The sequence below is a fragment of the Teleopsis dalmanni genome, chromosome 1 (assembly GCF_002237135.1).
Source record: "Teleopsis dalmanni isolate 2A chromosome 1, ASM223713v2, whole genome shotgun sequence".
Lineage (NCBI taxonomy): Eukaryota > Metazoa > Arthropoda > Insecta > Diptera > Diopsidae > Teleopsis > Teleopsis dalmanni.
The window spans coordinates 16,894,418-16,919,999 of record NC_051846.1 but is presented as its reverse complement, the minus strand read 5'-3'; the positions used below and the strand labels follow the sequence as shown (position 1 = coordinate 16,919,999).

General features: G+C 27.6%; 1 protein-coding gene across 1 annotated transcript in view; it reads right to left on the bottom strand.

The window, feature by feature from the left end:
- The window catches only part of LOC119667862 (GATA zinc finger domain-containing protein 8), a 39,069-nt gene extending 22,803 nt beyond the window's left edge, over positions 1-16,266 (bottom strand). The window contains exon 1 of the mRNA XM_038077200.1: positions 15,606-16,266. Coding sequence (XP_037933128.1) covers positions 15,606-15,629 — 24 coding nt within the window. The 5' untranslated portion in view covers positions 15,630-16,266. The remainder of the gene's footprint in view (positions 1-15,605) is intronic.
- Between the last annotated feature and the right edge of the window lie 9,316 nt (positions 16,267-25,582).

Below are 25,582 nucleotides of genomic sequence, written 5' to 3'. Positions count from 1 at the left end.
AAATTTCCAAGAATATATTATCTATTAATTATAATAAATATTTTTGTATTTTTAAAATATAAAATGATGGATTATAAACAATACTAACGCTTTTAAGATATAAATGAATATTTTGCATAAATAAACTATTTCGGTGCCAATCGACATAATCATGAGTGAGCACTTAAAAAATTACTACGAATGTGGAAAGAAAAAATATTAAAAAACAAAAAATTTTTAAACATTTTTTTTAAAATTTTTTAAAAATGTATTAATAGTACAACAGAAAAAATGATTTTTTTTAATTTACTCAAACAGTTAATCTCGTAATACTAGTCTGGTTTGAAGCGTTATGTGATATATTAAGAATAAAAATCTGCATTTAAAAGGTGCTCTAATTTAAATTCAAAATAAAATTTATTACCTTTGACACTCCCAGATTTCATGCTTTTTTTATAAATTAATCTTTTGGCAAGTAGACCTCAGTTTATGCGACGTTTAGAATTCGAATCAAGAGTACAGAGAATCCATAAAGAAACTGAGTATCAAATTAATGACAATAAATTAGTATAAAAATAAGCAAAATAAACTTGTTTGTATTTCAAAAATTAATCTTTAATATTGAAATTATTTTGATTTTAAAACATTTTTAGAAATATTTCTTTAGAACAATGGGTCATTGATCCAAAAGAATAATTTAGGGCTTGGCTCGGTACTTTAGACAGATTTTAATAGCAGTTATTATTGCTAAAAATAAATAAAAATAATTACTCTAAATTGCTACATTTCCACCAAGCTGCAAATTAAATATATTATTCTATATTACACAAAAATGATTTAAAATGAAATTTTGTGATTTTATTATGAATTTTATTGTTTAATTTATACTATCATAGAGATTTTAAATATATTTTTATCCACATGTTAATAGGTCTATTTTTAATTCATAAAAGACGGATAATTATGTCAATTAATAAATTCTTGGTAACACGCATACTTAATAAAATTTAGTTGGAATTTTTGTTACTTTTCGGTTTTGTTAACTGACCAGATGAATCTTATCTCTCTTCTAGAGTAAAAACATTTAGCATGCTTTAAATGCTATGCTAAGGCTTTTGATTCAGTTAAGTGACTTTGTTTAAGTAACTCTTTTATTGTTTTCGGTTTACTATTGTTGTGATGAGACTATGTTGCGAGAAAATTAATTTAAAAAAATTCTTTTGCCCAGAAAATCATTGTTATGTTTGCCAGGTACAAGTTAATACTTCTAAGTTTTTATTGAAATGTCGTACATGTTTGAACGATATTGTGGTGCATTCATCGGATAATCTAAAATGAATACCCCGTCAAATGACAGTAGTGCAGACGAATTGGCCAAAACTGGTATACGACTTTTCAAGGCATCGATTGCAATAGACCAAATACAAGCAGAAAAAGTCAGGTATGCTATCAAATAAAGTTGATATACTGATAGGACACTGTTCAATAGACAGTTGATTTAAGTGACCGCTATCGTAACTGTGAGTAATAAGATCAGTGGAAAAATATATCTTGATACTGTATTTTGATACTGTCTGGACAGTTGATTTAAGTGACCACTATCGTAACTGTGAGTAATAAGATCAGTGGAAAAATATATCTTGATACTATATTTTGATACTGTCTGGCGTTCTTTTGTTAGCCTATTTCCACTCTAGGGTCATTCCTTAAGTATTTATACGATATCAGCGAAATATATATTAAACACATTTTTTTATTTCATTAAAACTAAATAGTACTTTCGCAGTTCGAAACAAAAATTTATTTAACTAGTTTCCTAAAATAGTTAATACACCGTAAAACCGTGGTTTAACAATAGCCATATTTCTTAAGACCTATCGAGTTTTATTTTTTTTGCACGAACAATATCTCACAAACTTAGTGCAGTTTTGTATAGATTATTCAAGTAAGAACTTGCATGTACTAGATAATAAGATAAGGCATTAGAAAAGTTTCGGTTATTGGCATGGACTTTAACAATATATTTTAGTTAACCTCTAGTTACTTTCCTTAATTGCTGTTTGTTTGCTAAGTGAAGTATTTTTGTTCAAAATTAGCAAGTATATAGAATAAACTCATTAAAAATGTACAAATTTCTCAAATATTTTAAAATTGCTATATTTCACTAAATTTGTGACAACACAACCGGATTCGCAAAAGCAATCAATTTCTAATTTATAATTATTTCTTTTTAATATATAATTTGTATTAAGAAGCTGCTACATCAAAATCGACTTTCATTTCCACCCAAACACATTAAACCAAAAATAAGACAAAAAAATGCAAAACGTCAAGATACAAAAAATATTTTTGACGGTTTTGATTGCGGCAATAATCGAACAATTCTCAAACACTTGAAAGGCAAGCCGAAGTCGAAGCCGAGATCGAAGAGCGTGCAAAAAGAACGGTGAATGAAAAAATAATTCAAAGTACTAGAAAAGAAGACCGAGAAGATCTCATTTGCCGTTAAGTTCTACTTTCGTTTTGTAAGTCACTTATTTTGTTCTGGTTTGGCAATTGTTTTTTCGGTTTTAGGGTTTTAACCAAATCCTGGTTTGAACTTTAAATGAAGTTAGAAATGATGGATTTTACGTGCTAACCGCTGACTTTAGGAACATAAGGCACCAGAACAAATCCGGGAATGACGTAAAAATGTTTGATTGCTTCGTCTCTGAACTGAGGTTCAGTACAGTTTCATGTTGTGTGGGAGATTTCATTTTCAAATGGGCGGACCGAATGTTGATTTTGTTTTTTGTTTGAAGTGCTCTGATACTTTCCACTTTTTATTGTTCCTATTTTTAGTTTGCTTTTATGAAATATTGTAGGGAAATATATAAAAGCATTTATATACTTTTTAAGTATTTTTTATTTTTTTTTAAATTTATTTCATAAAATAATAATAAAAAGTTATTAAATGTTCTAATCAAACTGGTTTCATTTTTGGAATACAGAAAGTCAAAATTTGAATTAATTTAAACGGACAAAACGTATTGTGATAAGTTTTTAAATTATTTGGCTATAGGCAATTTGTTGCTAATTAGTCATGAATAATGATAAATTATATAATTAAGTTGTGCTATTACTGAAGTTTATTATTTATTAATTGGATAGTTTTTATTTGTCTTGAGGCAAATTAAATTCATTCCGTGTCATTATAGACGGTACTTTCAATATTGCATGCATAAAGGATAATTTTATCAAATTGATTCAATTATGTTAATAACCATACGCATTCATTATATATACACTATGAATAGTGGTATCGTTTTGACAATAAAATAATATTACAATCATACTGGTATTAATATCCTATAATTTCATTTTTGAAGGTTTGGAACCAACACGATCAGGTCCAGTTAACAAAGCAGTGATGATTCTGAGTTGAGGTATATTTAGATAGAGAAATTTTTCAGTATTTTCTGTTGATTTGAGCTATTTGGATCGGTTTATGTCTTAAATAAAAGTCTATAATTTCGCCGACAATATATACCAAATCATTCTTAGTACTGTTGTTGTGTGAAAGTTGATTTTACGCAGAAACTGTCGTGTCTAATAAAGGAATTGAAGGCAGTTTTAAGTTCTTCGTTAACATAGAATTCTTCGTAACCACGATTCAAAATAGGTGTTACCTTAATCGTATTAACCAATTGAGATTTGACATTTTTGCAGTTTCGATATATTTAAATTTATTGGTCTAAGATTGGAGTAATGGACATATGTTATGTCTTTTAAACGAAATAATATAAATATTTATATGCTCAATTCTTAAATCATATAATTTTTGTAACAAACAACTTATTTTCTGTATTTTTCTCTAGATATACGGATTCTGTATCTCTTTTTTGACATTCCTATCTCTTGTTATTTTAAGTATTCCTACATAACTGCAATAATTGCATGCACGAACACATTTATAACACCATCGTGTATCATGGTGGTGTGTGTGGTCGTCCATTTTGGCTTCACTTATACTTATTCAGTGTTTTGTGCTAGCTTCGTCGTTGCCGTTACATGACTTAATAGTTTTGAGACCGTAAACTAACCTTCACCTGACTTCTTTACTTGCATTCAATTGACTTTGTTTCGGCATTGTTTCTTGTGCAGTGGTCTCATTTAAGCTTTTGGTCTCTTCATTGCATTGTTTTTTTAGGCAACGCATGAAACGTTGTGTTTTTATTTTGTGGTGTTTCTATTTTTAGCTTCTTATTTTATCCATCACACTAATTGGCCACAAAGTTCGTAAAGTTCGTTGCTCCGGTGTATAGATATCCGCAACATAAAAGGGCAGTTGTGTTGTTTAAACCAAATCAAAGTTGGACGGAGCATATGACAGAGTTTTGACGTTGCATTTTTTTCTTATTATTTCTGTTAATTGATTGATTTCCTTTCCTTCTAAAATAGTTTTTCGTGTGTTTAATTGAATAAACTTTATTTCGAGGTCGCTTGGTCTTCGTCGATGGTGAACAAAAGACTTAAGAAACAAACTTTTCAAAAACACATATAAGCGCCTGCAGTTATTTTTAAAGTCAATTAAATAATATTATAACTTATTATAATAAATCAATTATGAAAAATTATTTTCAATTTCAGTAAATTATCAATTGTCACTTTTTTGGTAATAACCATAATGTAATTGAATTAGAAAGTTTACTTATGCATTTATGTTTAAAAAATTTGAAACTATCAATTATGTTTCGCTTAAGATTTCCATATTAATTGTTAAATGAATGCGGATAGAATTTCATGTACGATCAACGTCAGTTCCTTTATTCTTTTTCAAGTCAAGTGAATGCGTCTTATGAATGAGGAAATTCCAATGCGTTCACTTTTTTGATTGCAATCTCTCAGCAAGACAAGACGCAGACAAGCTTTTAAAGGTATCCGGATCTGTTTTGCGTCAATTGCAAATATATTTCTTGTTTTATGCTGTCTGGCAAGAACTTCATTTGCACTGTTTAACAACTGGAAAAAGTATGGTAAAAATAATTCGCGCCCCCAACATACTCAGTAAAATTTTTGTTCTTTATGAGCAAAATTCGACTCCGGTTTGAGGTAGGTTTTTTATTTGGTTTGGCGCCAATATGTACGTTTTGTATAGCTTTTTTTAATGAATTTGTTTTTAACCAGTAATAAAAATAGTCAAAAGCGGAAAATCCGGCTAATCAAGCTATTTTCTGATGAATAAAAAGAACTTTTTTTTACTTAATCAGTTTATTATGTTATTTAATATTTCATTTCGCAGTTTTGTTTTTTAATAGTCAACAATATATAACAAATTTTTAGAGCCACCCGCAACGTAAAGATTGTTTTTTAAGGTCCATAAAATTTGTTAAATTTATTTATGAATGATCGCGAAAATATTTAAATGAAGTTGTTATATTGATAATTTATTTATTTATTATTTATCATGTAATTAAACCATTAAATGTTGATTTTACAATTTTATATTTTATACTTTATTATCAATGTCTTCATCATAAATATTTTATTATATTTTATATTGTCATCTATGATCTTTTATTGCTTTAATTTTTTTTATTATGAAAACATTAGAAATTTGCTTCACAACTTCATTATATAATCTCAAATATTATATCTTGTTTATCTAGTTCTCAATAATAATTTTTCAAATCATAGTGAAAAAGAATTAGTCTTATCTATAAACTATAAAAAATAATAATTAATATATAGTAATTTGAAATTTCATATGTAACACCATATTATTATTAAAAAAACTATTATTTATTAATATTATATAATAATTTTCATATGCTCTATATAAATAAAGAAATGTATGTTAGAAAAAATGAAAGGCATATGGATAACTGAAAATAAAGACAACTTAAATTTAAGCACTATAAGAACTTTCTACAGCGAGCCATAGAACTTAAAAGCACTTTGAACTTAATGTTTAAACATATAACCGATATCTGATTCCATAATGGAAAACTATTCTTTAATAACGAAACAGTATATATATAAATTTAATTCATAGTAACTGTGTCATTTTTTGTAATCATTTTTATTTCTACATTCAACTAGAAATCTATATTTGTTGATTTTAATAAAAATTATTAAAACCCATTGGTCTCTTTCATGCGGTCATGCAACCTGCTTTGTATCGTGTTCACATCTCTCGCTACTGCACTAGTTGGAGCATTAAGCTCAATTCCTTCAAGATCTCAAAGGTCAAAGAAGAGATCACTTTAGAGGTTTCCATGTTTCACCTATTAAGCTAAAGTTCGATAATACCTCCATTCAGCTTATTAGTAAGTATCTTGGTGTTGTGCTATATCCTCGGCAAAACTTTATTCCGTATAAAAGATATGCCATTCAAAACGGTACATTGAATGGCGATCCTCCGAGATCGCTTTCTCGACAAGTACACCCCAACGCTATCCTCTATAGATAGGGAGGCGCTTCATTCGGTTGCATTACTCACCCCTTAATGTTTTAACCCCTAACGCCCTTACCTCTAAACTTTTATTAGATATGCGCTATAAGCTTCCAATGCTTGTTGTTTCGACGGTGGAGTGTAAGACGACGTGAGTATGTTAACGTTTTTTAGTAACAGGTAAAAACCAAATAAAAATGAAAATAAAAACAATAAACATAGAGTACATATGGCAGAGAAAAAGTCGGCATGGTTTTTGTTTTTATAAATTACTGCTTTTTGTTGAATTTTTTATCGTTATGGAGAGAGAAAAAATTGAAATTATTCCTCTGAACTTTTATAAGATATGATCTATAAGCTTCCAATGCCTGACCTAAAACGGTGGCTTTCGAAACTATAGTCAAACAATCTACAATTAACTCCTGCTGGAAAAATTTTGTTTTTTTTGTTCAAGTAAAATAAAGTTTTGTTTATTATATTGAATTATTGAATATTGAATTTTGACGAAGTAGTATATAAATATTATGCAAGTAAGTTTGTTGTTTAAGTCTCTTGTATCCCCAGTTATTATAAAATCGAGTAGTTTAAAACCTCAACTTCGAGAAAGAAAAATGTTTGTTTTTTTTTAAATTAGCAGAAGCAATGAAAGCAGTAAAAAGCTTCAACTATTAAGATTGTTTAAATTTAAAAATGTATGATTTTTTTGTTTTTCTAAATATTATGTAAGTTTGATGTTACTTTAAGCATAAAGTAAATAAAATTATAAGCATCTATATATTGCTATTAAATTTTGAAAATAAAATTTTTTTGATTTGAATGTTTCTATGGAAACGTAAATTTTGGCGTGGGTATTGAAAATTTAATTATGTGTGAGAAATAAATTTATTTTTATTTCTCATCATAAGAATATTTGGTCTTTTATTTTCTGATCGTTTCTGTTATAAGTTTTTGCCTAGATTTTTTGTTAGAAATAATGAGCACATTAATAATACACGCCTGTCAGATAATGTAGCATGTAGTAGCGTGTGCCATCGTGCCACTGATTAACAGCGTTACAGTCGTACAGTGGAAAAAACAAACACTTTTAACAAAAAATGTCAAATTAATGATTTACAAGATAGTATTCCGAATCTTTGCAAGCCACATCCTATAATATGATGCAATGCAGTGCATTCGAAAAAATTTTCAGACAGGGTTATCTCTCTCAGCTTTTGATCTATAAATCCGGTATTCAGAAAGGGTATTTGTTGCCATCAAGCCTTTTTATACGTGCCATGCAATAGTCTAAAAAAGCATAGAAAATTACCGTAACATTATTTCAAAATCGTGTGAATGAATGTTCTTTTGTAAACTTTTTCAAAAAAATAATACGAAATATTTAAATGTTTGTATAGCTCAAAGCTTTACAATATAACTTTGTATTGAAAAGTGTTTTATATATTGTAGCACTAATACAGATTGAAAATGACAGTTTTCAAGCTGTCAACAGTTCTTCTATTGATGACATCTACAATTATATCCAAAGAAACAAAAATAAGAATGTGTTAGAAAATTATGAATTACTAAATATATACCTATATAATATAAATCGGGTACTAATAAAATCGGGCAACAATAAAAAAATTTTAAATATTTTTTACATAAAAAAAAATTGTTATAGTATGATAAGTCTTGTATATACTATAACGATATTTTGCAATAATGCAATAAGTCTGTAATACGGCCAGAATAGGTATCGCTATCCAAAAGAAATCAGAATAGATTCAAAATCAGCGTTTACGAACAAGTGTTACAAAAGCTATAGATGCTTTTTTTGATTTAATATACATTACTATATATTACTTAGTTACTTAATAAAAGAGTACAGCGATTTAAATGAACTGCAAAAGAATAAATAATATATCATGATTAAATATTGGCTTTTAACTTTCAGCAAAAATTTGTACAATTTTTAATATATAATAATTACTTTGAAATGTAAATTTCTTTAAGAAAAATTGCATTTCTTTACATCCATCATATACCTAATTTTTATTTGTACATTAATTCAACGATACCACTGTGCATCGTGTTTTCCTCAAGCTATACGCGAGTTCCGACTTATTGTTTGTTTATTTTTTTTTAAATATTTTTAGCACTTAATTGAGCGCTAAAAATATTTGCAAAAAGCGTTCATTGTGGTTGTTCTTACTCTTGTCGTGAAATGTATTCATTGCTGCTGTTGTTGGTGCTGTTGTTTCGACGGTGGAGTGTAAGACGATGTGAGTATGTTAACGTATTTTATTAACAGGTAAAAACCAAATAAAAATGAAAATAAAAACAATAAACATAGCGTACATATGGCAGAGAAAAAGTCGGCATGGTTTTTCAGTTTTTATAAATTACTGCTTTTTGTTGAATTTTTTATCGTTATGGAAAGAGAAAAAAATGAAATTATGTCAAGGTCAAATTTGCAGTTACGTGTTAAAAATGCTGGTGCGGTGGCGTTTAAAATCAAATGTTTATCGTTCTGTTATTGTTGCTGTCGGCTTGTGCTTTTATTCGATGTCACCTGTTATTAGCATTGCAAAAGTGTCGGTTGATTGAACTTAATTTATGTTTGAAAGAAATTTGCATTAATTAATGTATTATAATTATTGTTATAATGATTTTAGTTATTATTTTATTACAATTATTAAATTTTAATGAAGTCGAAAGTAATTATGAGTGATTAACGAAGCGGTCTCTGTTGTTATTTCAGAGACCCCGTCAAGCACGTGGAAAATATTTGCTTATAAGCATTTTTATTTATCTAACGTTTATATCGTTAGATTTCATATGCTTTCTTATTTACTTTGACACCTTACTGTTGTGTTTACTATTTACAAAGTTACGAAATATTGCGTTGCAAATTATGTAAACCAAAGGTGACACCTTTATGTGCAAACACAATTAATGCACATTTTCTGTTTCTTTGTGGGCATGTTAAAGATTAAGACTGCATCTCCTATTGAAATGTATGTATGTGAAAACCTGTTCTTTATGCTTTTAAATTATTTTAGCAATTTTCGTTTTGAAAAATTTTACCTGACATATGAACAGCAAATATTTTAATTTAAATCTAAACAGCTTAGTATTTGTTTGCTTATTTATCGCATTATCGGAATCAGCTTGCAATAAAAATTTAAAAAATTACAAAAAAAAACAATAGGTTAAAGATCTCATTTCAGAAAATTTTAAAACTCACATAAGTCACATAGTGGCCCAGGAATATACCGATACAGCGCTGTGCCAAACAAAAAACTAAATAAATGTAATGCAAATATAAAAAAGAATAAATACTGCTCAAACAATATGACGTCATTTCACACGTAGCACTCTCGACTACGTGAGCGACTACAGGTAACTTGGAGGAGGATGTTTCAATATGAATCTGGTAAATCTTTATTAATATAATCCGTACCTCTTAACGCAGTCCAAAACATTTCATATAAAATATCTTATCTATTTTTTAAATATCAATTATTTTAAAACTGTTGGTGCATAGTATCTCTTCTAAAATTTTAGATTAAATCACATTTAAATTCCAACAGGTTTACACATATTTAAACATACACATTTTTATATTTTAATTACCTTAAAGTCGCAGGATTAAGTGTAAATTTAAAATTCGTATATTTTTTTAAATATGTAAATGTGTCAATAAAAGAATTAAATTTAAATATAAACAATAAGCTTAATTATCAGCGGCAGTCTTTCATTATAAGAATTATAACAGATTAGCCATCGATTATAGCCACGTTCATTTCAGTAGTTGTTATCGAAATTTATATATTCATTAATTTGATCGAAATCTGATGAATTCACCACAACGTGTGCAAAAATCAGAATAAAATTAAATTTCAGTTTTTCCACATTTGTCAACACTGAACACGCGTTCTTAAAGGGTTATATTTATAGTTATATTGAGTTTGTTGTTGTTGTTTTTGTTTTACTTGGATATGTGTACGTGTGTGTGTGATGCGAGCAGGAAAATAATAGACTTTCAAAGCAAGTGATTAATGAATGCACGCTAAAACACAGGAATTACTGAAAGTACTTTAGACTGTGCGGGTAATTAAAACTCCATACGCATCGGAATGGGTAATGGGTACAAATCTTTTGTTTGGTTGAAAATGTCGGTTAGTTGACATTGACCAAAACAGTTGTTTCAGAAAATGAGGGTCCCACCTAATGTATTGTTAAACTGCAGCTGAAGCTAAGCTTTCATGTGCACACGTACATAACATTCAAATGCACTTTGGTCTTTCGATTCAAATAAACTTTAACCATGCATTTTAGTGGGTCCCCAAAATGTGTGAATGCTACAAAGTAGTGAATAAATTTGAAATTGAAGCGACTTTTATGGATATGCTGAAATGAAGTAAATATTATTGTTTCTTTTAATTGGTTACTTAATAAATCTTAATTAGATATGATTGAAAAGTAGTGTTTGAATATACGAATATTGAAATAACTAGTAACACAATTTTCTTATTGCTTTTATTAATTGGCCAAGTCCTACATGTTTAGACCGTCACTGTAAATATGGTATATACTGTTTTATATCAAGTTAGCAAATTTAATATAAGTCTAAAGAAAAGTCTAAAATGTTAATAAAATTCACATTTATGAATGCATATTTTGAAACATTTTTGATTTCATTGAATATTGAATACATAATTGGGAAGTTTTAAATACATTCAGTCCAGCTTAAAGAAAAAATAAATTCAGAACAGTTAAGTAAATAATAAACGAAATAATTATTATTTGAGCAAATATAAAACGTAATTATGAAAATATAATATAAGTTAGAAACACAAGTATAATCTGTATCTGTATCTAGTTTATGGCCGATTTAGCAATTGTACAATTCTTAATGATATATAAAAACTTTTTGTTTTCACAGTTTAGTATTAAGGAGATTAAAGGAGATTCGCTGTTGAGTAGCTAGTGCAATATAAAAACTTGTCTAAGTTCCATTTAGATTTTTTTTATGTGTGACAAATTTCCAATAGAGTAAATCCATAAATAGGTTTTTATATGCTTGATATAATGAAAAGCAATTTAATGTTTATGACAAGAGAGTATCTCTATTTTTGCTGATTAACAGACCTTTATGCTACCCAACCTTCCAGAAAAATTAAGTAGTCCTGGATTTTATGCCGACATAGGTAAAACTGCTCTGTCATCAATTAATAAGGCTGTAATAGAAATAATTAAGGCCATTACTTTTAAGTTTATCTAATGTAAATAAAACATATAAAAGGGAACCAAGGACGCTACGTTGTAAAACAGCAACCAGCATGTATACTTAAACTGGTAAAGTTAAATGATTTGTACTTTACACTAAAAACCTCGATTTGTAAGGGGATTCTAATATTGGGTGTTAATCGGAAAAGTAATAAATGACTAATTAAAGCTTGCTTTTTGTCAAAAAATGTTTAAAATAGGAAACGATTAGTAAACCAGTCGGAATTCTTGTAGATTATAAAGAAGAGGCAACGCGTAAAGAAGGAGAGACACAATGAGTGAATTGAAGACAGTGGAAGCCGCGTCTCACAAGAGATTCAAGCCATTCTTGCATAAAAATTAAAGAATAATACGTACGTGTTTCTAAAGGATTATATAATACGAAAACCGCTATCGGTTTTTCTATCGTACAATGGTCCGAACAAAGAAGATATGTATCTAGAGAATATTACGGTAATAAAAGTAAAGAGCACACCACTGAAAGTAAGTATATACCGGGTAAAGATTATTCTTCGTGGGAGCATCAGGATTAATCTCAAAATCGTACGACAGACTAAAGCGGATGAGATCCGGATGACGAGTACACTATAATTTTCTTAGTGGTTTTCTTTGACATCCTGTACTTTAGTTAATATTTAAAATCTACCTACAATATTTTTTTTGTATATTTTTTAGTCAAATTATCATAATTTACATCTCTCTCATTGAAATCCGGAAATTTGCGACTATTTAAATTGAAATGTTTATTATACGCGTGTTAGCCATAATTCAAGTATTATTCAAAATGTTAATTATAATTTAGAATCATATTATTCATAATTTAATTAAAGAAACTATTAATTATTTAAATATGACCACATAAAGTCATTCATAGTTACATATTTAATGATTAATACGGCATTTTAAATGCAAAAGCGGATTGAATAATAAAAAATAACTAAACGTACACATTTCAATATTATTCAATTTAAATTTAATTATAAGTTGTGTAATAAAGCAAAAATATTTAGCATTTTATAAGCTTTTCAACAGATTTTATTTATAATTTTTTGGCCAAAGTCAATTAAACATTAATATGAATGGGAATAAATTATTGTAGTATAGTTTAAGGGAACCAATTAGTCATTTATTACAGTAAGTGATAATTTCGACTTTTAAAAATTAATGAAACATGCAACTTCATTTTGTTCTTCTAACTTCACTCCAAAATGAAAAAATTATGATGCGAAAAATCGTTATCCAAACGCTATTGTTCGTACACCCAATCTGCGTTTGCTTCACACATCTCATGATCAATATTATAAAATGGCAAACCTTAAACTGAAAATATATTGCCTTAAATGATAGTTTCGATTAATATATATCAATAGAACAGTTTTGCAAATTGAGGGCTAAGAAATGGATAACTCTATATTAGGCCTAACATAAGCTATATGTTTATATTAGACACATATATTTGTGTCTTTTATAACCGTATTAAAGTTGCTGAATTATGTTCTTGAAAGTGCTCTATGCAAACTTTTACTTCTAATGAATTTAAATAAATAATTCAAATAAATAAAATAAATAAAAAATAATTCAAATAAATTACAATAAATGACATTTATCATAATAAGTATATTACAAAAAATGCTTCTGCTCAAACTTAGGTTAGATCGATTGACAGCGATCTTTTTTACATCAATATTATGCTATTTATTAGTATTATTCAATTGTTTAATGTATTTTAGCTATGATACGTATATAGCAGTATATATTAGTATCAGCTTTTTAAAGTATGATTAAAAACTCACATCCGCCAACAAATCATTAGAGGTTAAAGTTATGTTAAATAAGAGATCGGCGTTTTATGAAAGGTGATATCAGTGGAATAAATTATATTAATAATCACATAATAAAATATGTAACTCATTCACTGCTGATTTAGTTTTTGGTACGCTGATTTTAAATGAAAATGTATGAGTATAAAGCTTATTTGTTGATTTGCAATGAGCTGTAACCAAAATATATTTACCCGGCTAAAGTATTTTGAGTTATTCTCATTACAACATCAACTTTTATTTGATTTTTATAGTTATTTTTATAGAATTATTAAAATTTATTGTTAACACATAAGCTTACGTAAATTGAATAAATTGAATAAGCTTATAAGTAAATAAATAAATCAATAATGAATACTCGTAAGTATAAAAATTGATAAGTTTAAAAAGCGAAGTATGAGAAACTTGAGTTGACCTCAAGTTGCTGGAAACAGCCAAGACAAAATTAAATTCAAAACTATCAACACTTACTCTGTACTGTATGATGTCGTAGTGTAACTCAGGCAACTTATCGGCCCATACAATTTCATATAATGACCGCGTGCGAGTTCGAGTAAATTGAGATAAAGTAAATTGAAATTTCCTAGGGATTTTTTGTACTCCACTTATGTAAATATTTATTTATTTATTTATTGAATTTATTTATTATTTTTGGTTAAAACTTTTCAAATTTATTTATTCATTTATTAAACATCTTATAAAATTTCCGCAATGGTAACACCTAATTTACCTAATTTGTATCAAATTTACCCTACTCTAATTTGCCTTACGGACATAATTTACTATTTCTCTCAATTTACCATCGATTTACTCGAACTCGCACACGGCCTATTAAGAACAATAACATTTCAAACATGTTATATATACAAATATTTTATTTAAGCTTTTTAAATGTAAAATAGCTTTATTGTTACTTTTTTAAATTCATTGTTTTCTCTTTTTAAAAACTCATATTTTCATACATAAAAATATAAAAATATGGATTTATTATATTCAGTGTTATTGACCGATAAGAGAAAATTTGTAAATTATGTAAATTGTATGCAAAGTAGATAAATTTTGACTTTGACCTTTGATGTTATACAAAAAATTATTACACAAAATTTGCACATCAAAATTTAAAAGTTAATATATATATAAACGTAAAAACTTTATTATACATATTTAACCCTATTTAGTAAATATTCGGACCTGTCTGTCATTTTGATTTGCAAAAGTCAATAAAATAATATATAAAAAATTTTTAATAAATTTTGTTTATGCCATTATTCAAAAATTGACAAAAAGTGTTTTATGCAAAGTTTTGTTTATAAAAATAAACAAAAATCGAGTTGGAGATTTTGAAATTATTTTTTTAGAGTTTGCTTTGAGTTATTGCTTTAAGCATAAAAATCAAAAATAAAAAATCCTTAACACAATTTACTAAAGTAATTGAATTATATATTGAATATTTTCAACTATTAAATGTTTTAATTTTGTAATCTCAAGATATTTGTTAATATGATTGATGTTTCTGACAAATAATAATATATGGACTACCGAATACAGTATGTGAATATCTTACCCTACTGTGCAATATTAATAAATATTGAAACAGGAAAACTCTCAGAGGAAGTAACATCAGAAGACTTTAATTTTTTAAATAATTAGGATTCATTTATCATCTTTAATAATAAGAATCTTGTTCCAAATCATCCAACTAAATTCAACTATTTAAAAATATATATAATTCTAAATAATTTCAATGAAATATAAAATTTTTTTTAAGCTTTAATAAATCTTTTTAAAACTTGAACTTGAAAATTATAAGGACGGATAATGGTACATCGCAATCTAGGATGTATTGTGATCTAATAGTTCAATTGTGAAAAGGTTTAGGCTAATCAATTTATAAAATCATTATCCACGAATTTATATTCAATATTCTCCATGTACACTCATCTTTCTGGAATTACAATGAATGTGTTATAGAATTGTAAATTTTTGTTGATTATTTTTCTAACATTTGATAAATATTGAAAATACCAAGCCTCAATGCATACTTAATTTTTCTATATATTGTATATTCTAATTTTGCTTAGAAGTACTGAAACTTAACTTACTCGCTCTCGCTTTGAGGAATCCATGGCGGTAGAGTTTTTCAAACAATGTTTTATCGTTTTTCTGTTCAAATAATACCCTCTACGTGTGTGTGTTTGTGTGTTGGTTTGCGCGATTGATGTATCTAATTTTTGCTTTTATTTTTCGGTTGTCAACGTTTGTTGCGGCAGAAACAACAGTCAAAAATTAAACGGTGTCAATTTCTGATAATCCACAGCAAAAAAGCACACAAAATCACGGTGTAATAATTTGTCTGGTTAGTTGCTGTTATTGCTGCTGTTGCCGTAACTGTTGCTGTTAACAAAGTTACTGTTGAAGGACACTTGCGCAGCACTGCTCTCTGTGATTTACTACTTTGGATTTTCTTTGTTTCGTATTTTGCTTTTGTTTGGATGAAATTTATGCTACTTCTTTGCTACAGCCTTTGCATATATGTAGGTTTTTGCGTGTTTCTTGTGCGGAAAAGACACATATGCACACATACAAGCGCAAACGTGAACAATAGTTTAATTTCAAAGAAAAAGTACAAATACACTGAAATCTAAATATTGTTTGAGATTTCTTAATTCTTTTTTGAGCTCTTCTATCAATTTCGATTGTGTGAGTTATTGTTACTTTTTTTCGAAAAAAGATATGTAAAACATAAAAATGTATACGAGTTTCTTTATTTTGTGTTTTTTAGACGATTTTAAACGATTACAAAATATCAGAAATGTGGCGTGAAAAATCTTGCAAAATCCTAATTTCAAAGTTTGATAGCTGCAGTGTCTATTTCTGTTTTGGTCTAAGTTTTTAAATTTCTCAGTTTGTTTTCTTCGATTTTATTTGAAATTTATGCACAGATATTAATTCGTGAAAATTATGTTAACTTAGCAAAAATTAGTAATATGCAGCAATTCTAATACCGGTAACAATTGAATTAATAGTAATTTGATAAGTTTTTTTTTTAAATATTTTTTTATTATTTTATTATTTTCTAAGTCAAACAATATTCAATTCCAAAAGTTAATTGTAATTAAAATTTTACTATTGCAATAGCATAGTGTTTTTTAAAAATATTTCAAAAGAACTTCGATGTTTTCTTATTTATATATTTTTTTAGAATAACTCCCATTCAGACAATTTGTAATTTTGCAAAAATTTTAGTTCGAATTTTTAATCGAAATACTTCGTCATTCGTTTGGTGGGTGTTTGAGCTTGCAACACTCCACTCCCACTCCCACTCTTACAAATACAACACTTACTACCGAAGCTCTTGCACTCGCGCTTAAATGCACAACATAAGTATATTGATTAAATTTTGGTTTTTACAAATTTATTTATAATTTAACATAAAATATTTAAAACCAACTTCAAAATCAACAAAATTTCGTAGTCGTCTTTGCGTTTGTTTTCTTGCTCTTCTGTGTTTTAAGTTCGTTGCGGTACGTAACGTAGCGTGCGTTTCGCGTGCACACTCCTATGCGGCTGTGCTAATACTAACTTCGGAGTCAGATCAATGCCGGTTCAAGTATTAAAAATTGTTAATTTTTTTCCATTAAGAAATATATAAAAAAAATAGTTTCTTTAATTTCTGAATTTGTTAGTTTCATACTTGTTTTATTTTGTTTTATTTAAGTTTTGGTCTTTGAAGTGAGCTTGTATCTCTACTGCAATCTTATTTTGCCTTCCAATTAGTTAGACTAACTCTAGGGGGCATTTAGCATTTAGCCACAGCACGAAAATTGCATTGACTTTTTGTTTTTTTTTCTCATTTATTATTGCTCATGAAATTATTGTTCTAAACAAAAAATGTTGCCAAAAATATTTTAAAAAATGTTATAACCTTTTTAAACAGAAGATATGCAACAAAATTTACATCGCTATGTAAGTAATTCAAATATAACTATATACTTATACTTAAATATATATTTAATATATATAACATAGATATAACAAAATAATTTATCTGTGGTACAAAATGAGGCAGTAATAGAGGCTTTCGACCCAAAAGCAAATTAAAATTAATACTATTACTGTCCTGCGCATTCCATTATCATTATTTCATTCACTTGTTCATTAGATAGTTTAGATATTTTCTCAAATTTTTTTATATTTTTCCGAATTTTTAAATTTTTTATTAATTAATTATGTTATTCTTTATTAACATTATAAGATTAACAATGGCCTGTTTTAGTGATAGTTTTATTCAATAATAATAAAGATTTAATGAATATGTAATAACAATAATAAAAATTTCATTTTTCATTATAAAAATATTTTATTTTTTATTATATATATGTTTAATAAACTTTATTTAATTTCTCAAATCATCATAATTTAAAAAAAAAATACATATTTATAGAGAAATGTAAATATATGTATACAAAAATTTCTATATAGATATAGATATGTAATTCCAAATATGTATACATTTTGTATTGGTTTTCTATTGTTTTTGTTAATGTAATGATTCAACATTAATACAACATAGTATTCATTATTAAAATAACAAATATTAAATATTTAAGTGCATGTATTTAATATTTATAAATTATAATTTTTATGCCACTTTTGTTTTCAATTATTTTAAATTACATTCACACTGACACATTGCTTAAAAACAATGGACTTAAGCCACAAACTTCAATTAATAAGAATTATGGCTATCGGTGCGGTTTGATTTAATTTATTGTCATTTTTTTTTGTAAAATATAGACATAATTAAGCCATTACAAAACCAATTTTAAATATATCATTTCTATCATTTCTATCATTTCTATTTGATATATTGATATCTTAATAGCAGTGGGTTTGCTTAAACCAACAATAGCACTATATATATGTGTTAGCAGTTACTGTATAGAATGGCAATACACGACAACGTTTTCGATATATTTAACCCTGTAAAGTCTCCGAAATGGCTTGGAATACGTTTTACTAAAATTTTAGTTAATTCGGCAAGCCGAATAAATATTTCACTGCATTTATACTTAAAATTATGGTATTATAAAACACATAATAATATTTATTAAATACTTAATACAATATATATATGTATATATATATTTAATATATATAAATAACTATTCTATTCAGGGATAGTTTTCTGATTTGATTTTGTAAGAAAATTTTCGATGTTCGATTAGAAATTAAAAAAAAAACAATCTTATAACTCGTGCTAATTTTTCTTGAAAATCTTCAAAGTCTAATTGAAACCAATTCAATTAAAATTATATTTGCAAGTACTTTTAACTATTCGCCATCAGCGTGTTTCAGATATTTGCCAAATCTCGTAACATATTTTGATAGTTTATCTCTGCAGCGAAATTTGCACATTTTAATTGTCATATTTACTTATTATTAATTTCATAATATTTTGTAAAAATTCCAAAACAAAACATTTTTCACTTTTATTTTCGTTTACGCGATTCACTTGCGATTTCGTTGGCATTGAAAAAAACCGGCAAATGTTTCGTCGACGATTACAAGTGAAAAATAAATGCTGTACGACAGAAACTCACAAACAACTAAATTTGATCCACTTAAAGTACGAAAACCTAATTTCGTTTTTTTCTTATCTTCTGTGTTAGATTTTACTTGCTTTTGGAACGATGTTTGTAGTTTTATTTAAGTATTTGCGGCACTTTTATCAACAGTAATTTGAAGTGAGATGCTAATTAAATGCTATTAAACGATGTGCAAGTCCAAAATGAATAGTGAAATCAATTTTAGAGACTTAATAAGAATTAAGCAAATATTAAATTTAATGACATGCTGTCTGTGAACTATATAGAAATGTTCAGAGGAATATGTGTAACCTTATGTAAAAATCTTCTGCATCTTCTACATCAAATTGAAATGCCAGTGAATAAAATAAAATGTCGACTAACACCCCTTAAAACCAAAAATAAATTTAAAAATAAAATTTAAAAAAATTTTTTAGAAAGCATTCTTTCCACTTACGTGGAAATTGAAAAATTAGGCTCAGCTAATCTAAAACTTTGATCATTGCATGATCGGGAAGAATCCTTTGCGATCTCATTGTTCGATTTTTAAGTTAAGTTAATACAGTTTGCTACAAAACATAATGTGGCTTATTAAAACCAATTCATTGGCTCTCTTGTTGAAATTAAAAGTAAATGTTGAAATACATTCAAAACCAACAAACGATTTTTAAGACTCACTGACAAACATAGGATATATTTGTGAAGCTTATATTTATTAATCATAGAGCTGATGTAGACCTATGATGAAATACAGAGCAACCAATTAAGAGATGTACTACAACATAATCACGGTACTAAGAGAATAATAAATCAAGTAGTAGTAGTTAAAATAAATGCAGAGATGTGCAAAATATTCTAATTCTAAACATGAGTCAAGCAATGGTTTCAATTAGGAATTTTACTTTTCGTTATTTTAATAGATATAATAGTTACATAAGACAATAACACAACACACAATACCTAGACCATAAAAGCATATAACCATTATACTATTAAGCTCTTTTATGCTTAGCCAATATAGTACTGTTTTAAGACACACAAAAAAAGTATCGAAATACATTAAACCGATGAAGATCCATACCTAAGGACGAGATAATGATTATTAATATTGAAAAAACAAAGCTTATGCCTATGCCAAAAATGAAGCAACTGATTCAATGTGTCTTTTGCAAAAGTTTTCAAGAAGAATAAATTGAGACCTATAATTCTCTGGTAGCCACTACACCATATATCAATACCAGAGGACACATCAAGAATTTCGAACAACATATTTCCGACAGTTGAGATAGTAACTATCGAGGAGTATATAACAATTAAATCACGTACAAAAAATGAGTTATATACAACAGCACTTATTGCCGAAAATACAAAACAGTTGTTGAACCAAATCTATTGTACTGAGTAGAACGTTGACCAGAAAGCGACAAAGAACTTTAAAAAATAACACACATTAAAGATAAATACCAAAAAATAATTTTGGGGAAAATTAGATATAATAGAACATGAAACGATAATATAAAAAGAGACTTACTTATCGCTAACTTAAATTGTTTCGCCATATGTTTAGGATACCATAGTCAAAAATTCCTAAACGTATTGTGGAAGTGAACTTAATGGGAAGAACACCTGGTGGGTAAAAAACGCTTTTATTTATGGATAAAGTTTCAGAAACAGCGAAAAGAAGTAAGAAGAAATACTCAGACACGTTGGGAGTGGACAGGATTTAGTTAGAGCCATCACGCTGACATGATAATAAAGACGTTTAATAAAGAAAAAGGAGAAGATATGTTTACTTTATTAACTTCTTTAGCTTGCTCTTATTTATTGCATTGAATCTATAAAGAGTCAGTACCTGAAAAGTTTCATAGTCAATTCCAAAAGTTAGTCTTATTAGTTTAAAGTCTTACGCAGTGGGTTTGGAAAAAGAAGATTCTGTTGGAACAGTATAAACATGCTGAAATGAAAAAATTGGATGAAAAAAATCAAAGACAAGACATGGTTTTTTGAAAATAAGCAAATAATTTGAAATGTAAAAATGTATGTGACTATGAATGCGTGGATGCGTCATTCCGCTTTAACGTCATGTAGGCGCATAGCATTCATCTTTCAATATTTCAATATTTTTACATTTTTTATTTCATGTATTTTTCGAGATATCTTGTTTTGTTGTGGAACAAGTTGTCACGTGCTAATGGGCGCGAATACTTAACTTAACACATTAAACGGTTAAAAACCTGATTTGGAAAAGCTCAAAAATGCAAACTATGTGATGAAATGTCGAAGTCAATTTTATTCAAATTCATTAATTCTTTACAATATAAATTTCATAATATAAATTTTAGCTGTGTTTTGTGTCACTGGACAAACACAATGCATCAGGATATTGAGCAATGTGTTCACCCTTTAAGTTTGTATGAAATAACTGAATACACTAGACACAATACCATTTGAATCATTATTCAAAATTTTAGTTTGGTATGAGAACAGAAAAACAGAAAAAACGTGAAATACTTCTCACACTAAAGACAGCTTCACGAATCTTTTAACTATTAACAACTAACAACTATTAACAACTATTATACTCGTATTATAATTAAAGACTAAATATAAAACTATATTTATTCTATAATAAAGCCTGAAGATCAGGAATTGATTACTGTATATTGGATATTAAATGTGTTAAATTATTATCGAGATGAGCTATGTATAAAACATTTCTTGGTAGTAAAATATAGTAACAAAAAAACGATATTCCCATAAGAAATTCATACCATTTTGTATGTTTAAGCTGCAGTGATACGTGAGTGCTAGCTTGAGGTTTCCTGATTGCCCAGGACACAAAAATGTTTACTAAGTGAAAGTAACACATTTATAATCAAATAATTTTATTTTCTTCTTGGCTTTTGATTTTAGAGTCTTCCTTTCATCACTGTGATCACTTATAATATTTTAGGAAAGAGTATCAATACTTTACAGCTGAAGAACCCAACAGCTTTTTTTATTCGAATGCTCATCGAAGCCCAGTGTGCAATTGAGTAAGTCGTAATAATATTTTAAGTACTTTGCTTAATGTTTATAATTTTTTAATTTAATTATTAATTTTATTTATAATTTAATCAAATTTTGCAATCAAAACATAATGGTAAATGCTTCAAAGTTTATTGGCGAATGATTATGATTTATATTTCGTTGCGTTATTTTTTATTGTGAATTATTAAATTTGTTCACTTCTGGTCGAATGTATCTAACTATTTAACAATCTATGAGAATATGCCATGATAGCTAAAGTTGTTTTTGTAACATTTATTTTTGTTTTTGTGACTTTATGGTCATCGACCGATAACTTACGCGACATTGATTTGATTTTTCGCTATTTTTTCTTACTGGCTGCTGACTGTTTAGAGTTCAGTTTAATAAAAATTTAAAGTTTTTAATCATTTTGAAACATTTCCAAAAGAATGTAAATGAACACTTCATATTTGAATTGTGTTTTAAATTATTAGCAATTCGAAATTAATTTTGCACTCGTTTGCGATGTATTCTGCAGGTATGTGGCAAAGTATGCGTAACTTTTTATTTGAAATTTTTGTTATTCTTTTGAGTTTCAGGCATTTGTGCATTACTGACCATTTCAAATTATTGTAAATCTAAAATTCACAACAGTTTAAATGCGTAACTGAAATCATCGTCCGACAACCTCAAAGCGTTTGAACCACAGTCGGAGCGAAATTAGCATTTAATGAGCAGCCTTGAAGTGGGCTTAGATTGGTTGGCTATGGGCTTCGCTCTGCTTATTTTTGTTGTTAATTGTTCACTGGGACCATGAGGAATTACTATGGCGCTAATCAGAGGCTACTTAACATGGACGATAGCATCTGCATATGAGGCTGAACATTTCGGAATGTAGGAAGTAGATTTTTGATTAATGTGGTTTTATTTTGTGTCACTATACTTATAACATATGTAGGGTTAAGTACCTTATCAAAGGTTGGTTTGAGCTGCAATTAATCAATTAATAATTTTAAGAAAAATTCTGATGCATAGAGTTATTCAATACAACATTACAATAATAAAAAAAATTCTTTTATATCATATCATGTGATGATTGCAAAAAGATAGCAGTTATATTAACAAGATATCAACTAAAGTTAAAGTTAATTAATATCGATTATTTCTTCCTATTATATTGAATATCTGAAATAGTTATGGTTGGTATATGTATATTAAGTTATAATATGTGGGTCTTATTACTTAATTCAGTGATAATACACTAATGTTGTCAATGATGTTCGCGGTCTGAATGGCACTTAAAGCGAAAGCATTTAGGATTCGACTCTAAATATTGTTCAGAATTTAACATGACTTTTTCATAGTTCATTCCTGACAATAATAAAAATTCATTCATATGGCAGAAGTTACATATTACAAATTGTATCTATAAGTTTTACTACCGATAGATTTTCTACTTAAATAAATATTATTTTAAGGAATATATATTATGAATTTTCATTTTAGAGATTTTATTTTTAATAATTGTGTGCATTAATGTTGAATGCGATTTGAAATCAAGTTAATTTGATCTGAAAGTCAAATTTTCGATCAACTGAGTGGTCTGATGACTGATTTGTTTGAATAGATCTTCATATTTATTAAACATATTTTCATTAAAACATCCCGAGGAATGACATTTTACTATCGTGGAGGCTAATTTTGATTGTGTCACGTTACGTGCGCCATATTACTGTCAATTATTAAACAGTAGTCACGTCAATTGCCACTAAAAACAGTATTGACAACTTTAAAATTAAACCTCTAATAAAATATTGTTTTAGCTTTGTTTTGTTTTGAGTCAAAAATGTCTCTATGTAATTAAAATATTTTACATAAAATTGATTACAATATAAAGAGTTATTGCAAGTTATTTTTCTTGTTTTAAAATTTTCAACTACATTTAAGCAATAACGTTTAATAAAATAAAAAAAAATTTATCTTCTTCTTAAAAGTGGTAAAAATACTTAAAGGACGGACGTTATGCATTCTCGGTGTAACCAAAAAGTGCTTGCAAAGTTGATTTAATTTGCATTGAATGTAATTATAATGTTTATATGTATCTGAATTTGTCAGTAAGTGATATTAATATCAAACAAAAAGGTTTAACTTTTCCAATAAACTAATATTAAAAATTTTTCAATTTATATGCAATTAAGCGTGTAAGCACGATCTGTCATAAAACACATAAAAATGTCGTAAAACAAACAATTGAACTGTTAAAATGATCATGATTAGATGCTAAATTTGTTGCATAAATGAAGCTCGATTCGCAGCTTACACAATCCTCGATTTATTTATTTCAAATATTTATAAATAATAAAAGTTCTAAAGCGCAATTACGAAAGATATACTTAGTGCTGTTCAGCTATATAATGTGAATCAATATCACTGTTACCGAACGAATTATGGAAGCACATTTAACAAAAATATAGAATGTAGAATATAGAATATAGAATAAAATAAATACAAGTGTTTAAAGTTAAATACTGAAATACGGTTGCATCTTTAATGCATATATTCGTCTTGTGTAATCACTTGAGTAATGAATTATTTGAGTATATGTTGCATAAAATTGTTGTAATTTTATAAAATATTTGAAGGTCAATGTACAAAAATTGCAAAATAAAAATCTGAAATTGAAATCATCTGAAATTGTCGTGTACGAGATTCTGCAGCAAACATAAAAATGCATCAATTTTAATATTTTTACTTGTAATTGGCACCTAAAATGCACAGCGTGACTTTAGAGCGCGCGCATTTGCTTAATTAAAGTTAAATTTATTTCTGTCTTCAACAATTATCCCGTTCACCTTCCCATCCATCCCTAAGCATAAAACAACAAACTCATTTTGTGCTATGTTAGGGAATTTTTTTTGAATTGAATTTGAACATTTTTTTGAATTATATGCATTCATTAACATTGATTATCATTATTAAAATATAAATAGTTGAGATAATTAGCCACAGCAACAGTCACAGGTAGTGTACAGCGTTTTAAGCAAAAATATTAATAACACTGTGAACTGTTAACTAACATTGGTGACCTCATTTGTTAAGTACTTACTTAACCTATAAACGCAGCCGCAGTCAGTCGCCACAGACAAGCGAGGACAACGGCCAATAAATGGAGCGCGCGTTAAAAGCACAGCTGGTCAAAAGTGTCCGTAGACAAGACGGCGAACAGATGTGCTGTCAGTTTGCATTTAATCATTCTGTATTTAATTAAATAACTTATTTCAATTATTAATAAATCGAATTAATATTTAAATGTCCAATTAAATAAAAACTGCATTGTAAATGCATTGCAATTATTGTCTGAACTAGTTCCGTAAGCGTGTTTGCTTAAATGCAGCAGCAACTTGAGAAAATATTAACATTGCTGCATTGACACATTTGTAATTGTCGTTGCTGGTACTCGTATTGTGCTTGTCTCCTTGGGG